The 19,210-nt window shown below is 32.3% G+C and overlaps 4 protein-coding genes across 5 annotated transcripts; 1 reads left to right on the forward strand and 3 right to left on the reverse strand.

Annotated features, from left to right (window-relative positions):
* Nucleotides 1-433: 433 nt before the first annotated feature.
* On the reverse strand, nt 434-853 carry LOC108224542 (protein AGENET DOMAIN (AGD)-CONTAINING P1-like). Its single transcript, XM_017399195.1, has one exon. The coding sequence runs from the start codon at nt 851-853 to the stop codon at nt 434-436; it is 420 nt and encodes a 139-aa protein (XP_017254684.1).
* A 202-nt stretch (nt 854-1,055) lies between these two features.
* On the reverse strand, nt 1,056-2,618 carry LOC108214383 (pentatricopeptide repeat-containing protein At5g56310). Its single transcript, XM_017386365.2, has one exon. It carries the CDS (start codon nt 2,468-2,470, stop codon nt 1,184-1,186), a length of 1,287 nt encoding a protein of 428 aa, XP_017241854.1. The 5' UTR covers nt 2,471-2,618; the 3' UTR covers nt 1,056-1,183.
* A 584-nt stretch (nt 2,619-3,202) lies between these two features.
* On the reverse strand, nt 3,203-9,118 carry LOC108207044 (eukaryotic translation initiation factor 3 subunit H). Of its 2 annotated transcripts, none has more exons than XM_017377516.2 (12): nt 8,976-9,118; nt 8,734-8,810; nt 7,832-7,948; nt 7,607-7,710; nt 6,712-6,778; nt 6,308-6,441; nt 6,169-6,217; nt 5,669-5,740; nt 5,489-5,590; nt 5,345-5,412; nt 4,469-4,621; nt 3,203-3,558 (listed from the first exon to the last, which is right to left on the reverse strand). In XM_017377516.2, the coding sequence occupies exons 1-12, from the start codon at nt 8,983-8,985 to the stop codon at nt 3,501-3,503; spliced, it is 1,011 nt and encodes a 336-aa protein (XP_017233005.1). In that variant the 5' UTR covers nt 8,986-9,118; the 3' UTR covers nt 3,203-3,500. The 2 variants fall into 2 exon arrangements, with proteins under 2 accessions (XP_017233005.1, XP_017233001.1); XM_017377512.2 differs by having other exon boundaries at nt 8,734-8,813; nt 8,976-9,109.
* Nucleotides 9,119-11,647: 2,529 nt separating this feature from the next.
* On the forward strand, nt 11,648-15,852 carry LOC108224549 (uncharacterized). The gene is made up of 10 exons (XM_064087130.1): nt 11,648-11,704; nt 12,062-12,202; nt 12,626-12,753; nt 12,866-13,091; nt 13,493-13,673; nt 14,203-14,255; nt 14,901-15,038; nt 15,452-15,522; nt 15,619-15,676; nt 15,796-15,852. The coding sequence occupies exons 1-10, from the start codon at nt 11,648-11,650 to the stop codon at nt 15,850-15,852; spliced, it is 1,110 nt and encodes a 369-aa protein (XP_063943200.1).
* Nucleotides 15,853-19,210: the final 3,358 nt, after the last annotated feature.

Here is a 19,210-nt window from a genome sequence, read left to right on the forward strand (position 1 = left end):
TAAATTTTATTTTGGATTTTTGACCTATTTAAATAATTAATATTAATATTTAATATAAGAATAATCATTGATGTAAAATAATAATAATTTTTTTTTTAATTCATATGAATTAATAACTTAATTTTTTAAATTTTGGGTTTTAGCCAGCACAGATCACCTTCGTTTTGTTGTTTGAAATTCTAAGTTGAATAGGTAACCAGATTATTTAAAGTTAAATAGGTAAACTGGCCATTATGCACCTAAAATTGATCGAACAGATCTATCATAGATATAAGTTGATTTTTGAAATCATCTAAAAATTCATCCCGAAAGCAAAAACCAAAAAATCACAAGCACCGATGATATTATCTTCATGACCATATATAATATGAATATACGATGATCCATGAAACAAAGTCTACAAAATCCCACAAACACAAAGATTACAAAGAGACTAAACAGCATTATTCTGATTTGAGGACTCCCAGCTTCCGTTAACCCAATCTTGGTGAATCCTCAGCTTGCTTGCAGGATAAACATACTTAAACTCCGGATACAACTCAAAGAAAACCACATACTTGTCTTGAGTTTTCCCACAAATCATGCCGACCCACCACCCTTCATTAGCATAAGCATCAACCATGTCTCCCACTCGAAACCCTTTTCGCGGAATTGAGTAAGGCACGGGACGGAGCTCCTCTCTGGGGACAGTCTCTAGCAATGGCCCGGAAAAATCATTCTTGACCAGATTTTTGTACTGAACAATGTAGTCTGTTTGTGCAAGCTCTGCAACCACTGTTGCCTCAAAGTATGAGCCCAGGTAGCCATCTTCCTTGCTCGCTACCTCAACTTTATCGCCCCTCTGAAACGACATTGTTTGATGATCAACAGATATTATACGAGTGTGTTGGATTGGTTTGCGAGGTTCTGTGAGTTTGTTCGTGTATTTATAGGAGGATAAACTGAGTTGGTCTGGGGATATAAGGAAAGGTTTACTTGGTTTCCAAGGTTTATGTAAGAGATTCAAATCCTCATCGGAGTTGGATTTCTGTTATTTTTCAAAATTTTAGTACTCCTATGTAAATTAAATATTTATTCACCTATCAAACGTTTTGAGTTTTGACTACCTTTACGAAATTCTAGAACTCCTTATCCCAAACAACCAATCTCCCATCCAATTTTCAACTGATTACAAAATTTGTCTTTAAACTGGATCATCTTGATTCTTGGCTCCTTCCAGTCTTCCACTACTAATGAAGCTAGATCCTCTTGGCTTCTTCACATTATGATCCACCATAAGCTTTCTCACCTTTTCAGCTTCGTTCCACTTTCCATTCAGGTCATACAGATTACAGATAAGTGTATACACCCCTTCATGATTATCTGGATGAACACTCTGAAGAATACGATCAACCACTCTCTCTGCCATCTCAAACTGCTTATGAAGTTTACAAGATGACAGGAAAGAACTCCAAACCAACACATTCGGTTCAAATGGCATTGTTTCAATGATTTCAAAAGCTTCTCCTACTTTCCCTGCTTTTCCTAACAAATCAACCATGCAACCATAATGCTGAATTCTTGGCTTCAAACCACATTCCGAAATCATCCTAAAGTAATTCCAGCCTTCTTCTACCAATCCTGCTTGTGCACAAGCGCTAAGAATCCCAGTAAAAGTCAGCTCATCCGGTTTCACCTCTGTTCTTATCATCTCATTAAATATAGATAACGCTTTATCCCCATACCCATGTTGCGCAGCCCCACAGATCAATGCTGTCCAAGAAATAACATTTCTATCCCGCATCATCTCAAAAATCACATAAGCATCCTTCCAGCGTCCACACTTCGCATACATATCAACCAGCACCGTGCCAAGTTCCACACTAAGTATCCACCCATTCTTCACAGCAAAACCATTAAGCGATTTTCCCAAAAGCAACCCAATCGAACCCATATGGCCACACGCCATTATACTCGAACACAACATATACTGATCAGGCATCAGCCTCCCTTTCGCCACCATTTTTCGAAAAAGCATCAACCCTCTACTCCACCGCCCACAACTCATGTACCCCGCAATCATAGCACTCCAAGAAGCAAGATCCCTCACCTGCATTGTCTCAAAAACATCCCGGGCTTTCTCAACATCACCTACTCTTGAATACCCAGTAATCATCGTATTCCAAGTGACAGTATTTCTCTCAGGCATTTCATCAAACAGGTGGCATGCATCAGAAAATGAGGAATAAACATAGGCGTTTAACAATGCAGTTGCTACATAAACATCAGAACCAAAACCCCACTTGAAAAGATGAGTATGAAGGTGGCGTATGAGAGTTGGGTTTTTTAATTTAGTACAGGCTTTAAGAGTGTAAACAACAGAGAAACTATCGAAATTATATGCCCAACGTTGCAATTGAGTGTAAAGATGTAAAGCCTTTTCAGGTGAAGAAGCATTTTTTATAGCCAAGCACAAGCTTCTTGCATTCATTTGACTTCCCTATGCGTTCAGACGATGCTCGAAATTTTCTACGCTGCGGCCATATATAATGCTCAATTTCTGGTTTTTACCGGTATTGCAAAGAGTAGGAAATCGGGCTTGATCAGTCACTCGTTCAAATTCATTGAAGATTAATCTGATAACTCAAAGGTTTAATCAGCAGGGAGTTTTGGAACACATAATTTTAGAACAATGACTTCACAAAATGTTTTTATTTATTTTTCACAATAAAGTGCCATAATTTTGTAAAGCCTTATCTTTTTATCTAAAGAAATATATAATTTTCACTGAATAATGATTAAAGAAAAAATTATAATTCAAAGACCAGATATGGGAAAATAAGAAGAGAAAATACTGTGAGATTTTTTCATTTTTTTTATCTTTAATTTGTTACTGCAAACTCCTATCCAGTATCCTGTCCAAACAGGAGTGTTCCTGTATCCCCGAATTCAGAAATTTCAACTCCTATTAATGTCCAACATGTCCAAAGGTTGGGGAAAAAATATATTCTAAACAGTGTGTTCTCTGTCCCCGAAATTCGGAAATTTTTACTCCGACCCTTGATCGAAGGTCGGAAAAAGTTCTGAACAGGGACAACTGAACAACTACAATCAGAGAAAGGAATTTGTAAGTAGCAGTTCCTTAACCTTTTGCTTTCAACAGGTTCGGTAAGGCTTTATTATTCCTTTTGAGTAAAATAATTAAGAACCAACGACCCCAGACTAACAGCCAAAAATAATTAATATACAAGAGACTTATTTCCGGGCTACATTAGCAAATAGAGATGAATTTTATAGATGCAAATGAAAATGGGATGGACTGCAGCTCAAGTCGCAAAAGGGTGTCCACCTCAATACAGCACTAAAATGTAACAATAACTAATCATTTAAAATTTCTTTTACAAAATTGGGTAAATAATCATCAGTGAACTGCAAAAAGTATGAGGAGAACAAAACTTCAATCTACAGATTTAACCCTTTCTCTTTAAGCAATGTATTTATCTCCAAACTGCAAAGATGGCCTAATTCTCATGCAAAGCTTTCATCAAATAAAGCTTGCTAAAACTTTGTCCAGCAACACTGCATGTAGTAGTGCAGAGTTGAGTTAGTTTCCAGAGAACATACAATGATCAAACAAAAGAAGTGATATAATGGTGCACCACGTCTATTGCCAAGCATTATTAACAAGAAAGAAAAGCTACAGACAGTAATTAAATCAATGAAATGCTAGTAGGGGCACGTAATATACATTGTTAAAGGTTTTTTCATATACATAAGGACTGGATCCAGTATCTCACACGTAAAAATCAGTCATCAGAAATAAAGAGAAATATTGAGATCCATTAACTTATGTTTACACAGACATTCTGCATATCATCAGACATTCTGATCTCAAGATAATATAGGTGTAATAGGAAAAAATATAGCCAACCAGTAAAAGAAAGGACTTTCTCAAACTTCACAACAATCATATAACTACTCGATAATTATTAATCGGATGCTTGGGGAATCTAATTATTCAGGTGGTGCCACTGGCAAGAGAGAAACACACACTCACAATCATAATACACTGCGAAAGCCAATTAGTATAGACAAAGAATTATGTTGCAGTAGCACTGATAACAACAAAGTAAAACGTAGCCACAATAGTGACAATGACTTTGAAAGGCAAAACAGAACCAGTTGCCAGTTGCAAAAATTAATAAGCCTATAATACGAGATGTGTACTTCCAAATACAAGCATGATATAATTATTACACAGCTAATGCTAGCACAGTGATGCATTCCTAGTTGTATGACAACTTAAAAATTTGCAATGCATTTCACCAAAATAACAGAATTCTAATATTTTTTTTCTCTCCATATTTCCTACTTTGAACACATCACTTCATTCAAAAAAGTAAAGATGTCCCTAATGATAAGGGACATCACTTTGAATCCAATATTAATGAAGCACACTTCATAAAAAATTAAAGGATTTGTAGCATACCCATTAATTTGGTTGCAGTAGTTGGAAATTTGATTTGTTATGAGGAAACTATCCAGCCGAGGTGGCTCTGGAATCGGCTTAAATATTGGATTTGAAGGATCCTCCTCAGGCAATGGATCTTCTCCTGCAGCTTTTCGCGCCATGTTCTCAGACCTATCAGAAAAAGGAAATATAAATGAATATGCTAACAAAAGAATCACGTAAGCATGTGCAAAAGGAAATCAAATAATAAAAAACTAAAATATAAAAGCCCCAAGTTATCCATATTTTTAGAGAACGGCACAAAATGTTAAGTTGGGAACACTGTACTTAAGGTTCTACAATATATGAACACATGATTCCCAACCTTTTAATAAAAAAGAAACCAATGAAATGGTTGTTCTTATGAACTGAGCTAGATTATGGAGAGAGGAGAGGAATCAGTTGCAGTAGAAGCTTGTATATATGAACTATTCATACTTTATCAAGTATTACAATGAGGCAACACCTCTATTTATAGTACAAAATGAATGATTAACAGCCTATATATATAATCTACCACAGTAACTATAAAACTTATTCACCCTGCTGCTAATATTTAACAGTTATTGTTCCAGGCCAATAACAATAACGAAAATTTTGAAATAAAAGGATATTCTATTTCCTCTGACCCTAAATATAGGTAGTTGAACTTTGTAAATTTTAAACATTCAACATATATGTGGATTTGGTCGGTTTCAATAAGGACATATATTAAACTGTAACTATACAGTATAATGCAAAATTTGGATAGAGACATGGAGACGAATAGATGAAATATTTGATTTTCCAAGAAACCAATTTTTTTGTGAATGCTACTCATAAGCAACACACTCATTATCAGTAATCAGTAATCACCTTCTCTTCTGCAGCCATGATTGCTGCTGTGCCTGCTGACGTGATAAATTTCTGTAGTAATACTGGAACTGTAAACAAAAGTTTACTTGTCAGCTAAATGGCAATCCTAAAGACAGATACCCTGTGGAGAATAAGAAGAATCACCTTCTGCTGTTCCATTGACAAATCATCCATGCATTCAATCAAGAATTCGACATTTCTCTCCATAAATGGATTAGTCGATAACTGCAGCCTGTCATAATCACACTAGTACAACAAACAATAGGCAATAAGAATTCATCACTCAGACGAATGTCCGAAGAAATGCTCGTTGGTAGAAATTACCTGGGTGACAGGTGTGTCGGCCTCAAGTTCAGTCATGAAGGCACTAATTAGAGCAGAATTGGAGACCTTAATCTACAAATTTTGAAGGAAAATAATATGGAATGAATATTTGGAATATAATTTAAAATATAACATCCATATAAAAGATTAAGAGAATAGAAAAAAAGATAGGTCTTCCACTCTCTCAAGTGTTCTTATTTCGGGAAATCATTTTTATGATTCTATCTACAGTGATTGGCAACTCCATATCGCACATAAGTCTAGCAGAGCAAACCCCGTTAATTATGATATTCAAAATTAATATATAAATTAGAAAAGCAAGGGCATATAAGGCAATATAACACATATGCACCAGGTCTTACTGATGAACTCAAGCAACTAAACATCAATTATCCTAATGTAAAATTTATGTACATAAATATACATTTTAAAGTAAGAAAATATGTTACGAACTAAACTAATAATATATAGATAAAGCAAACAAGGAGTTAAAAACATACCGGAATCTCCTCAAAAATATCCACCCATGACAGATTTTTCTCCCGCAACCTGAGTATAATATCCAAAATATGAACATATCCTTAAGACGTACAGAGAAAAACATATATTCTACTAAATAAAAGCAAAGGAGAAACATACTTCTCTCCAGTAAGGTTATTGTTGCGGTAAAGATCCATGAAGGAATCAGAAAGCTTTAGGGCCTTCAGTGCTAAGACACCTTGGTTGGACTTGGAGGGATCGTAAATGATGCACACACAACGCTTGATATTCTCCTGCAATCACGAAAAAAAAAAAGTTACTATGAATGCGTAGATACCTTATATACCACTAGACTGTAGTAAAATAAGATAATGAACGCCTAGAAACTGCATATATATAAGAACAGAAGTCTATGATGATCCTGATTTTGTTGGTTTATACAAAAAACGCACACTATGTTGTGTATAAATCTTATCATATTTTCTTAAATTGATAATCATAACTAGTACTAAAAATCCTGCATAATATTTGTTCCCTAATAAAGTTAGATATGGGTTAATCACCTGGTAATTCATGAAAGTCTCTATTAGCTCCACAGTCTGATAGGATCCTAGTAATGTTGACTGGTACCTAGAAAATGATTGACAAAGGCATTTCATTACTTTTATGTATGATTAGAAGTATGTTCCACACATAAAGTCTTAAAGATGAACACATACAACACTGCATAGGTCTAGCAATAAACAATAGTCATTTCTGCTAACAATTTCAAGTACAAGCTACTGGAAAAATATCCTTAAAATGAACTAACATTTAGATCCTAAATATACTTAAGTAAATATGTTTAACGTATAGATGCATGGTCCAATAACAATAAGAAAGAGTATAGTAAGGTTCAAATATTGATCTCTTGTTCGGTGTTAAACTATTAGAAGTTAATAATATATAAGTGTGGTCCAGGACTATACACAATTTTGAACTGTAGCAGATACATATCAATAATTAATTTTAAAATTTAGTTTCTCCATAGAAGTGCCTTTAGTCCATACACATGTAATAAGATTCACCGATTCAGATGAAAACATTTACAACTTTGTTACATTTCATATAAACACATTCATGACTCAAAAAAAGAAGGGGGGTCAATTATAAATATCAGATTGAACCAACATCTTATGTATATAAATTTTTACGTAATAACTTCACATAAGGGGAGGCTGTGTATATCTGGAAGGAAGGAGGATGTAAGCACACTTAATGATCTCAACAACTAATGTTAGTCATGCTTACAACTAATACTTAAAGTAAATCCAACCAAAAATTATAGCCTATAATTTTATAGGTACCAAACAGAACTATAAAGACAACACGTCATTCTAATAACTGAGCCCCTTTTGAGGATCCAATGCAATTTAAGATTCGAACTACCAAATTAACAGGACATAAGACAATACTTACCATCCGACAGTGTTATTGTCAACATTAACCTCCCTCAAACATCTCATCATCTCAAGTTGATAGTTAGCACCTTCTGCTTCAATCTCCTCATCTTCCTCCCGGATCTGACAGTATATTACATAAAAATTATTTGAGGATAGCAATCAAATAAATACAATTTAGTACCAACCTATTACCGTAGTTGTATAGAAATTAAACAAGAGTAAGTCTATGAAAGCCACTTACGGGGAAGGGAAAACAGTTAGTTACTTCAAGCACACTGCCAACGTCTAACCCAAGGAGTTGACCTGTCACAAGGGAAGGTGAAAACTCCTTGCAGTGCTTGATAATCTTTAGCATAGCCTGATAAAAGATAATTATGGGAATATTTGTAAGAAAGTTTGGTAAGCGATTCATAGCATAACCGAAAACCCCAAACAGGAATGCTATTGAAACTAAATTCAGCCATTTGTAAAGCAAGTCTCTCCAAAAGTGTAAGACAGAGCAAAAGAAAAAAAAATCCATCATTTAAGCACCCATATAAAACAATTTAAAATAATATGCATGCTCTACAAAAGTCAAGGTGTGCCAAATTAATATCACCGTATTTATACTATTTTAAAAGGATATATAAACCTTAGATCTATCTCTCTGTTGGCTGGGAATGTTGTTTGGACTAACCGAGAAGGTTATGCATGAGACTGACAAGGAACTCGCTATCCCCCCCCCCCCCCCTCTCTCACCATACAAAGCTCTATAGCATCTCACTCTCTCTGCCCTCTACTGATAGCAATAAACCCTGTTTTCGAAAAACGCCTCCCTCCCTCCCCCCTTACACTATACACAGCTCTATAGGCATCTCTCTCTCTCTCTGCCCTCTACTGATGCCATTTACCCCTGTTTTGAGATTACATCTCTCACTCTCCCTCTCCTTCACCTTCTCTCTCTCCCCCGGTCCCTGTGACATCGATTACCAAAACCTACCAATGTACTTGGTCTTACCGACAAACTAGCACATATTCTAATACAATTCCAACAAACACTGGCACACTGCTACCAAATCAATCAGAAACAAATCAAGACTCCCCCGACTAAACCAAACTAATCCCATAACACTATACCAACATAAAAACCAACAAATCAATTACCAATCCTTCAATTTGCACGACACGAAGCGGAGACGCCACTTCCTCCGTAACCGCCACTTGCAGAAACGACCGAACAGCTGCTACAACAACCATTTCACAAAACCCAATTCAATTTCAGTCCTTATCATCTAAATCTCCAATAACACATACATATAAACATTAAAACAGCTGCTACAAACTTATTAATTTACATAAACAGCTGCTTCAACAAATTAAATAAAAACAGTTCGATTAAAGCTTACGCTGCGCCATGACGATGAAAAATTGAGACGAATTTGATAGTCGACTAATTGTGAGGGCTCTGGTCAGCTGAGCTCCAATTGAATTTGAAAAACCCTATGTACTTTCAGGTAAATACGCTTTTCCTCTTTTCTTTGTTGCAGGGGTTGGCCCAATATATTATATTTATTAAAAAAATATTGTTATAAATATTCCGATCGAGAATGAACCAAAATATTATTTTTCAATCTAAAACATAAATAAATATATTGTTATCTCTTTTTTTTTCTATAAAATATATATTATTTATATTAGCTCATGGTGATTTATAATATTTATAATTTTATTGTCTATAGATTAAGTTTAATTGGTGATTTATAATATTTGTAATTTTATCGTCAATTTTTTAAATTTAATTAAAATACAAACCGATCATACTGACCGAATTTTTAATTATTTTGACTTAATTGATAATAAAAAAGTTTATGAGAACACATTATATATTAAGAGGACCCGTAGAATAGTACCGATCGGCTCATAAAACTCGTCTGACCAATAAAATTACTATTATTTCGATTTTAATAAAATAATATACTTTTAGTCTATATTTGTTGCATATATATAAAAACCTAAATCAAACAATTACAAAAATACGGTACCTGTTTTCACAATTGAGGAGGCAGCGTTTATCACCATTTCGCCGAATTAATCGACCTGCCTTTGTTCTCTCTTAGCCACCAGAAAACATGGCTGCCACTCGCTAAACGCCACCTCTTCCTGTGCACCGCAGTCTTATTGTGTCTCAATCATGACCCGCTGTTGTTGATCGCCACAAACGCAGTCAGAACGTCATTGTTGTTGCCCCCAACACTAGTAGCCCCAAGTGCAGCAACCCATTTCTATACCGCGATTAAATCAAGTGGCTTCACTTTTCTCCGGCAACCAGCATTGTCGTCGCACACATCTCCGTCCTTCACTTCTCATACCACCATCAATTGTAATTGTTCCAATCCCTTGCACTCCGATCACCCCCAACCCAAAACTCCGCTCCCGGTATTCGCTCGCCACATCGACGACTAAGAATGGTGACGTCATTTCATGTTGTAGTAGAGTATGCCGGCTTATGATTTATCCTCTTCAAAGCAAAAGAGTTTGTTTTAGTTGATTTTGTGGTTGCTTTTAGTTGATTATATAGTTGATTTTGTGATATTAGTATTGGCCCGCAGGGGCAGTCATTTTCACGATTTGCAACCATTTGTAGTTTATTATGCAATTAAATGAAATATTCAACGGATTTTTTCAAAGTAGCATTGTGGTTGCATTTATGGTTGCTAGCAGCTGCATATGCAACTTGCGTATTTTCGCAAATATTTTATGAAATATTTTTTGCAACTTGTTTTAAAAAGTGACAGTATTTACACAAAAAATCTTTTAAGACTTGGGTATTTATAAAAAAAAAGCCCATAATAGTATATGGTATATTATAGTATAAATACATAGTATAGATCTATGATATTATCTTTAAAATAACAACATTGAATAATTAGAAATAACGTTAATGTATTTAGTCGATACATATCATCGGTTGTATATAATAATTATATATAATAATATTATTTTCATTATATGTGTGTCGCATGTGTTATTTCTAGAAAATCAGTTTTTTAGTTAAGAATCTGAAAAAGATAATGTGTTTTAGTTAACAAAAGCTAGTTGCTATCTTGTCCAATGTTATTTTTAGAAAATTAAGTTCTTTTAGTTTAGAAAATATAAAAAGGCAATAGTTTTAGCTAAAAATGATAGTTGATTATATAAGTAAGCCGTAGTTTGCCCCAATCACCGACCGACCAAATTTTATAAAATTCATCCTAAACAAATTTAAATACCTACAATTTAAACAAATTTTATAGAATTCATCTTTTTTACCTTATATTTTTCAATCCAATAAAATTTATGAAATATTAATAAAATGCACATATGGATGTTTAATAACAAATGATAATTTTCTTATCAAATAACGCAATACAAAAGAATTTCTTCTCCAACCTTTGTAATAGAAATGTAACACTTTAAATTAAACTTGAGCCAATGATTTTTTTTACGGATTTTATATATGCAAATTTAAAATAGTGAATGAAAATAGAATTTAACTTATTTTCACTAAAATATAAAGACAAGAATATAAACCTCTCATCAATCATAAATAATAAAAAAAATAATTTAATTATAAATATTTTATTATCAAAAATCATATATTACTATATAAAATATAAATAAATCCAAGTTTGATCGGTCATTTTTTTTTATCGAAAAAGCACGGTTTACTAAAACTTTTAGAATGCATTAGTTCTATTCCCCAAAATTTCTATAATTATCATCATACTAATTTTTTAATAAATAGTTATATACATAAAAAGAGAAGGAGTCAAGTTAAATTTAATTTAATGAAGAAAATGAGATCTAATCTATATATTAGTAAAATATTAGCGAGAAAGTATAAATAATTTGGTTAGTATATAATGTATTCTCTCCAATCTTCTAGACTACGCCCTCTCTCACTCTAGCAGTCTAAGATCCTTGGACTAAGTCCTCTCACTCTAGCCGTCTAAAAACCCTAATTATTATAGCTTCCCCTAAATTTCCCTTACAAACACAAATTATCTCATTCCAATCTTAGATTGTCAGAAGTTGTACTATGGAGCCCTCAAGAATTGCAGTACCTTCCTCCTCTCATTTAATTGAGCCTGAAGAGGTAATTTTATTGAGTTTCTGGTGCATAAGTCTCTAACTAAATGTTGGACTCCAATTACCAACAGTACTCTAATTTGAATGTGTGGTGAAATTGTTGGAAGTACTATTTGTTGTGGTTGTGAACTAAGTACACCAAATTTAATAATAAATCGGAAGTATAAAGTGTTAAAAGTTCTTATTCCAAGTCTTTTCTACCAATAATGTGAATGAAACTTGGCAGAGTATATTTTACTTTGTTATTTTTGTATCCATGATTTGTTTCTTACACAATAGAATATGTATTTAGGTTCGGAATTAATATATATATGCTCTTTTTTCCCTTACCTCATAAAGAAAACTTGTGTTCAATACTTTACAGGATAAAGCATATGAAGGATTAGGAATAACAACAGTAAAATTGCTTCACACAAGGGAGTTATGTGGTAATGTGACCACTTCTGCTAGAGGAAAATGCAACTTTAGGGACGAATACACAAACATACTGGCGTCAAAACCTGTGGTATGCACTCGTAATGTATTAATATTCTTATTTATTCAGTAATTATATTAATGTTAATGCCCCCGGTCTGGGCTAGGCTTTGATTTTTGAAAAAAAATTTATTTATCTAACTTCCAAGTTCAATTGAAGGAGGAACAATCTCTAGTCTGTTATTTGTGGATGCCTTGAAAAGGATTATTAACAAACAGAAGTGAAAAGGATTATTAACAAATAGAAGTTGGTGATCATAGTGTTACTTAAATTGCTATTATACATCAAGTTTAACCTAATATTTTAGTTAAGATGATGAAACTTATAATTATCTAGTGATGTACTTCTTGCCATGGAAACACATTTAAGATGCTAATATGTTCTTTCTGTCAATATTCTTGCTTGATACCACCTTCTTGTGAAATGGGCATGCTCGGTTATACATTACATCAGATTTGGAAGTATAGTGTGAGAGAGAATATATCTCGGGCCTTGGAGCAAGTAGAGGTTATTGCTCATATGCCAAATGGTGAATTTAGAACGGACCTTCTAATATCAGGTGATATTAATGGTACCCTGAGGTATGCAAGCAACTCAACATTTTTCTGTATATAATTGTTACATTATGCTATATTATGTTTATATAGTCATCCTCTGCAATTCCTTACTTTTTCATATATTGTGCTTTGACAGATACCATGTAATTGATAAAGATACAACACAAATATTTCCTTCCGGAGTGAGAAGCACACCAGAGTATGCATGGCCTCTCGATATTGAAAACAAGGATGAAGTTGCAAAATCACCTGGACATCTGTGGACGCTTGGTTGTTCGAATTCATTTGGTCGTGGCAATCCCATAGGCTGCTTGAAGAAGATGGGAAAGCCTGGCCAACAGAAGATTTTGTATCCTTTATATGTTTTAAAGGATATATATGCATATATTAATACACACATATACACACATATTTTTTTACTAAAGTTTTAATTGAATTATACATGCATACATGCCTCCACAAATATTAAAAAGACTACATTGTGTGGAGAAGGACTTGATGAATTGTGAATTTGTTGGAATTGATGGTAAAACACAGAAGAAAAGCAGTTCATATTATTAGACAAGTTAACTTTTAATCATCAGGAGTTGAATTTGTGAAATGTATGAAGATAGACAATCACATGAAACAACCACATTTTTCAGATAAATATTGTACTAATCATATAATTGGTTTTATAAATGGATTGTAGTGTTTTTCATGTATTATCTGGTTTGGTGCACATAAGACAATGATTCCATTTTAGTGACAATTTTTTGAAAAGACCTTAACACCAGGAAACAGGATAACTGCTGTTGGATCTGTTTATGTGCTGAGGCTTAATGATCCATTAATGCTTGATGGAAGATTTTCGAATACTTCGCCTAATTTGCTTAGGATTGCAGATATTAATTTTAGAATATTGGATGCAGATTGCAATTCTGATGGTAGTCGAGCATTATTTGGTAAGTTCAAAACTCACTATATATATTAACTTGTGGTATTTTTTTATTTTCATATTTTTTATTTTTTTTAATTATTTAAACATGAATCTTTTTTCTAACATATACAATTAAAAGTTAAAATTTTCACCTAAAAATATATGAATGAGTTTTGGTTGATATAAGTGGACTTGTGCATTTTTTTGGTTTATTTTAACCTTTTCCACCAATTCCAGTGTATAAATAATTCTAAGTTGCTTTTGAAAATGTTTGAAGAAAAGAGAAAATCTAAAATACTCTTCTAATTTAGCGAGTCACATATTCATTTGTCATCCTCAAACAAAAGAATATTAAACTTAATACTAAATTTTGGTTGATATATGTTTGTGTATAGTTTTTTACTTTGTGTTAATTAACTACTTTTTTCCTCTCTATATGCATATTAGATCGTTATTCTTGATTAAAATTAAAATATGACAATCTTTTTTTAAAACTGAGAGCACTTTATTATTTATTTATTTTTTTATTAATCATTACATTTTTGATTGTATAGGTACCAACAAAGGAGTTACAATCATGGACCTTGAAACTGGAGTAGCTTCAAGGGTTTGTAGTTGCACTAGGCCGGGTATTAGAGCAGTACAACTAGTGAGCTCGGTAACAATTGTCATAATCTAATTTTGAAATTCATTATTATTTTTGAATGTTATAGATGAAAATATGATCAACCAAACACTTTAATGTTTAATTCTTATGACAATAAATCGTGACAATCATCAAAAAAATTATCATGAGTATTTTAATATTAACATATGCAAAGCATCAAATTTTCAAAAATTTATATTATTATATATAATAATTGTCCTGATCAAATTAAAAATAAATTTTAGAAAAATAAACTTGGATAAAATATTAAAATATGTAATATATTTTTAATAGATTCAAAACTTTTTCTTATATAAAATACATCAATATAGTTTCTGCTTATATTTGATAATATTTCATATATATAATAATATATTTTATTTTCAATATAAAAGTAGCATCTACTGAACTCTATCCTTTAGACACACACATATATGACAGTTAAATTAAACAGTGTGGCCTTGTGCATTATTAAAAAGTTGTATATTGTCTTTAGGATTATATTGTTATAGGTTCTTACAAATGAATATCCAAAATGGAATTTCTTTAATCTACTTGCTTATCATTTTATTTGATCTTCACTTAGAAATCAATTGTTTTCTTTAGGAGAAAATTGCATTATGCGGACTGGAAAATGGAGCGATTGTGTCTGTTGATACTCGACAGCCACACAAGCATGCTTGGTTTACTCCAACACTTAATCTACAAAGTTTGATCATGCATTCCAAGAGAGGCCGGTTTGAGGTTTATTTTTCACTTAATTGGCATGCTAGTTCTACCATTTGTTGGTTCCCTACTCTTTTTCTCCACCAAGCAGTAAGAGAATTAGCTTGAAGATCCTACAAAAAAATTGATCTGTTGGTTCCCTGCTCTTTTTCTCCACCAAGCAGTAAGAGAATTAGCTTGAAGATCCTAAAAAAAACACTTGGAGTTACTATATAAATATGGGAAAGTAATGTTATATGACATTACTTTTCTCTTCTAGTGTAAAATTCAAATTCTAGACAAACACTAGCTAGTTATAACATTCTATATTTCATTTCATGATAACATACTATATACTACTAAATTTTATCAATATTTTGAACTTTTGTTACTTGTAATATGTTGTCTGTCTCTGTTATGTTTAACTTTTGGTTGAACTTCTTGTTATGCAGCTTCATGGGAATATATATGAATCTCGTACACTATCACTCTCACCCCCTCGGTTTACTTCCTCTATTTCTTGGTAATTGTTGGAACCTTAATCTAATTGCAAGCACACCACACATTCACATTTTCTCACCACCCACACTTACAAGCCATAATTGGTTTTAACATGTAGTTTGACATCACTTAAGCTCTATAAGCAGTATTTTCTTGCCAGCTCTGAGGATGGGACGGTAAGTTCTTATAATTCTTCCATCCATATATATGTGTTTGTATGATTGTATATACATATATTCACATTTGAATTTCTTACATCATTATAAGTAGTTAAACATACATATATGATTTGTAGGAAGTTGAAAATGTCAAACTAAAAGTGCTCGTTAGGTTTAGCCCTTCTAGTGGCTAGTAATTTTTTTTGGTCATATATATATATATATATATATGAAGATGTAAAGAGATGACATAAAAATAAGAGTAAATTAATCATAAAATGAAGAAGAAAAAAGAGATAAACTTATAGAAACTGAGTGACAGAAACAGTGGATCACCATAAGCCACATAATTATTCACAGCCAACAACCCAAATTAGACATGTGTTAGAATTCTCCGTTTTTAAATAAGTGACTAAGCAAACCCAGCCTCTCCTAAATTTTCTCCAAAATCTACAATTCCCACCTACCCCATCCCATTCCATCCTAACCCAACCCCTACCCCTACCCATACCCAAAGAAATTCTAAGTTTTGGATTAGAAAATTTATATGCATTCTTAAACTCAACATATACTTCAATATATTATTATGTGATGTCTAAACCTTAACCCTAGTATATTGGCTAATTAATTAACCAAGAAATGAAAAGTTTGTGAATCACTAGATAAGTTGCAAAATCTTGTTTTGTACCTTGCATGTTCTAGCAGTCAGTGACATGTTTACTCACCGCAGATGAAGCTTTATGACCATAGGATGGTTGAGAGAGGGGCAGTACTCTCCTATCGAGGAGATATAGGTCTAAATGACAACATTCAGCATGCAGTTGATCCTTCAGAAAAATTTGTCGTGTCTGGTAACAGTTTAACGGATATGCAATTTTTTCTTGTTATTTAAATTTAGTCTTTAAAAAATATTTATTTAATGATTATATAAATGAAAATAGGTGGAACAGATGGTAAGGTGGGACTTTGGAGCGTTAAGTCTGGGGAACTGCTATTTGAGGAGAGGTTTATGGACAGTATCCCCTCACAATTTTGCTGGGGAATAAAAGAAGGTATTACTCAATTACTCAGGATAAATTCCTACATATCATCAATACCCCTGAGGCATAGTTCTCTTCTAGAAAAAGGTGCATTTCTTTCATTTGCATATTATTAAGTAAATTAGTTTTGAGTGACATTAATTTACAGATAACGGTGCAAAGGTTGGCAGCATATATAACCAGCACTCTAACTTTGGTGAAGCGTGGATTGGAGGACTCCATGGTCTCTACCTTATGAGATGGTGATACTTTGTTATTTATATTGGTTTTCTTTCTACCTCAATAACTGAAGGCTTAATGGGAGATGCATCTATTGGTAATCTTGACATGCATGCTGGATTTAAGGGCATTACAGAAGTTTTATATTGCTTTTGCAGTTCTCCTTTTCCATGTCATGTTGTTGTTCACTAACAAATTGTTTATTGACTACAGTATTACTATGTGTACAGTGTATAGTTGGAAAAATTATAGATTAGAATTTTACTCCGGTCCCCAAATCTAAAATATACACAAGTTAAGAATGAATTTTCAAGTAATTTTTTTTAATTATTTCAAACAATAATATTTGAATGATTCATAGTTTATTAAAACCATGACTACCCTAATTATTACCCAATGACCCCCTTGCTACTATATAATGAATATGAGTATTGTATATCATATAGCAGCACCTACTATATAATTTTTCTATTTAAGTTAATCACAAATTAATCAAATTTATTTACTATTTTTTTCTTTTATTAGAATAAATAATTTTGATTATATTATTTATGTTTTTATCAATTCCATTTTTTTCATATTTACCATGAATGTTTTTCTATTTTTCAAACATATATTATCTAATATTTTTAATACGAATTTTTTTAAAAATTAGCTGAAGAACTAGCATTGTCCTGTGCACCAATTAACAAGTCTACATTTATATATTTATACTTTTCATGTATTCAAACCATTCTTATAGTTCCTAATTAAAAAAAACATTTTTCTAGTTTGAAACCTATTTTCCTCACATTATTACTTGATGGATGCACTTACATCTATTGATAACTTTCAGAAAGTTGGGGTTAAAAGTATTTTATCAAATACACAACCAACTCCGATATTAACACATACATTAAAATTAAAAACAAAAGTGAGAATTTTTCTATGTTTAATTTTTGGAAGGTCAAACTACATATACGGTAAACATTGGATATTGTGCACACATGTCATCCTACTTGCAATACATCCAAAACTTAAAGTCTAAAATGGTCATATTGGATATTATGTATATGTGATCGTACTTGCAATACATCCAATACCTTATTGTCTCTCCATATAAATGTAAACATACACATCTAAATAAAAATACACCAATAATATTTCTGTTAAGAAAGTCTGAGAGAAGATAAATATGGTTTCATCTAAAAACTACAAAATGCTGTCTGAGAGAAGATAAATATGGTTTCATCTAAAAACTACAAAATGCCAAGTGAGTTGAATGTAATCTTAGAAAACTGATGTGAGAAAGATATGTTTATAATTGCTTTTCCTTAAGTATTTACTTGTTGTTTTTACATTTTAGAAAACGGATTTGGTGAACATAAACTAATAATTAGGCTCTTGTTAAAAGTATTAGACTAGACTAAAATTATGTCATAACATGGTTTTTGGTCCAAACATAAATTAAGTTTTTTTAACATTTTGGAACAATAGTTTGAAATTTCTTGAACAAAATATAAGGCAGATAAATTCAATATCCCATTATGCAAATCATTTCTTTACAATTTTTAAATCTCTCCCGATTTTTTATATTTTAAAATTTTCTAAAGTATTGATTCTGATAATATTAAAATTACTCCCAAACACTATTTCACGGAGTTTTCAATGTTTGTATTAATTATAACCGAGTAACATCATATTCTTGTTCTTCTTTTTTACTTTTCTCAAAAATATGTATAATCTTCTTAAAACCTGACCCTATTCCGTTAACAAAACCAATTAAGTATAGACAAAAGAGCTTAGGTAGATTTTTGAAATAATAAATAAATTGTAAATTAATTAAAATTCTTTAGTGATAATATTTTCATATTAATTTTAAGTATTATAACATGTTAATATCTATTAGGCTGATCTGAATCAGTATGTATCAAAACATTATTACACTTTTATGCTAATTATTTATCCTCTACAGACTAATTTGATTTACTTTTTATAAAAAAGCACAAATATCATATAAAATCGTCAATCCCCTCCCAGAGAACTCAGCCACCAAGTAAAGAAAAGTAATCCGCACAGAAAAGTAACCCATGTTACAGGGTTAATATTACTGCTGGAATTTTTTTACTGTAATTAGGTTAAATTATTGGCTGCATTATATGGCATAACTGCATAAGTAGTTTAAAACACACCGTACTGAACTTGCAAAGCCCTAGAAAATATCGCCCCCGTAGATTTCAGACAGCTGAACATCTGTAGTACTGCAAGCCCCCCCACACAAAAGTGCAATTCTTCTTGATCTTTTTAGATATGT

Source organism: Daucus carota, chromosome 1 (assembly GCF_001625215.2).
Source record: "Daucus carota subsp. sativus chromosome 1, DH1 v3.0, whole genome shotgun sequence".
Classification (NCBI taxonomy): Eukaryota; Viridiplantae; Streptophyta; class Magnoliopsida; order Apiales; family Apiaceae; genus Daucus; species Daucus carota.

Bases quoted from the DNA above. Each gene is read 5' to 3' on its own strand.
- LOC108207044 (XM_017377512.2), bottom strand. The intron at 6,779-7,606 runs GTAAGTATTGTC...ATCATTTTCTAG, and splicing joins GACAATAACACTGTCGGATG to GTACCAGTCAACATTACTAG. The intron at 6,218-6,307 runs GTATGTTTCTCC...TATTATACTCAG, and splicing joins AATAACCTTACTGGAGAGAA to GTTGCGGGAGAAAAATCTGT.
- LOC108224549 (XM_064087130.1), top strand. From the start codon at position 11,648: ATGGAGCCCTCAAGAATTGCAGTACCTTCCTCCTCTCATTTAATTGAG. The intron at 13,674-14,202 runs GTAAGTTCAAAA...TTGATTGTATAG, and splicing joins TGGTAGTCGAGCATTATTTG to GTACCAACAAAGGAGTTACA. The intron at 15,039-15,451 runs GTTTATTTTTCA...CTTGTTATGCAG, and splicing joins CCAAGAGAGGCCGGTTTGAG to CTTCATGGGAATATATATGA.
- LOC108214383 (XM_017386365.2), bottom strand. From the start codon at position 2,470: ATGAATGCAAGAAGCTTGTGCTTGGCTATAAAAAATGCTTCTTCACCT.
- LOC108224542 (XM_017399195.1), bottom strand. From the start codon at position 853: ATGTCGTTTCAGAGGGGCGATAAAGTTGAGGTAGCGAGCAAGGAAGAT.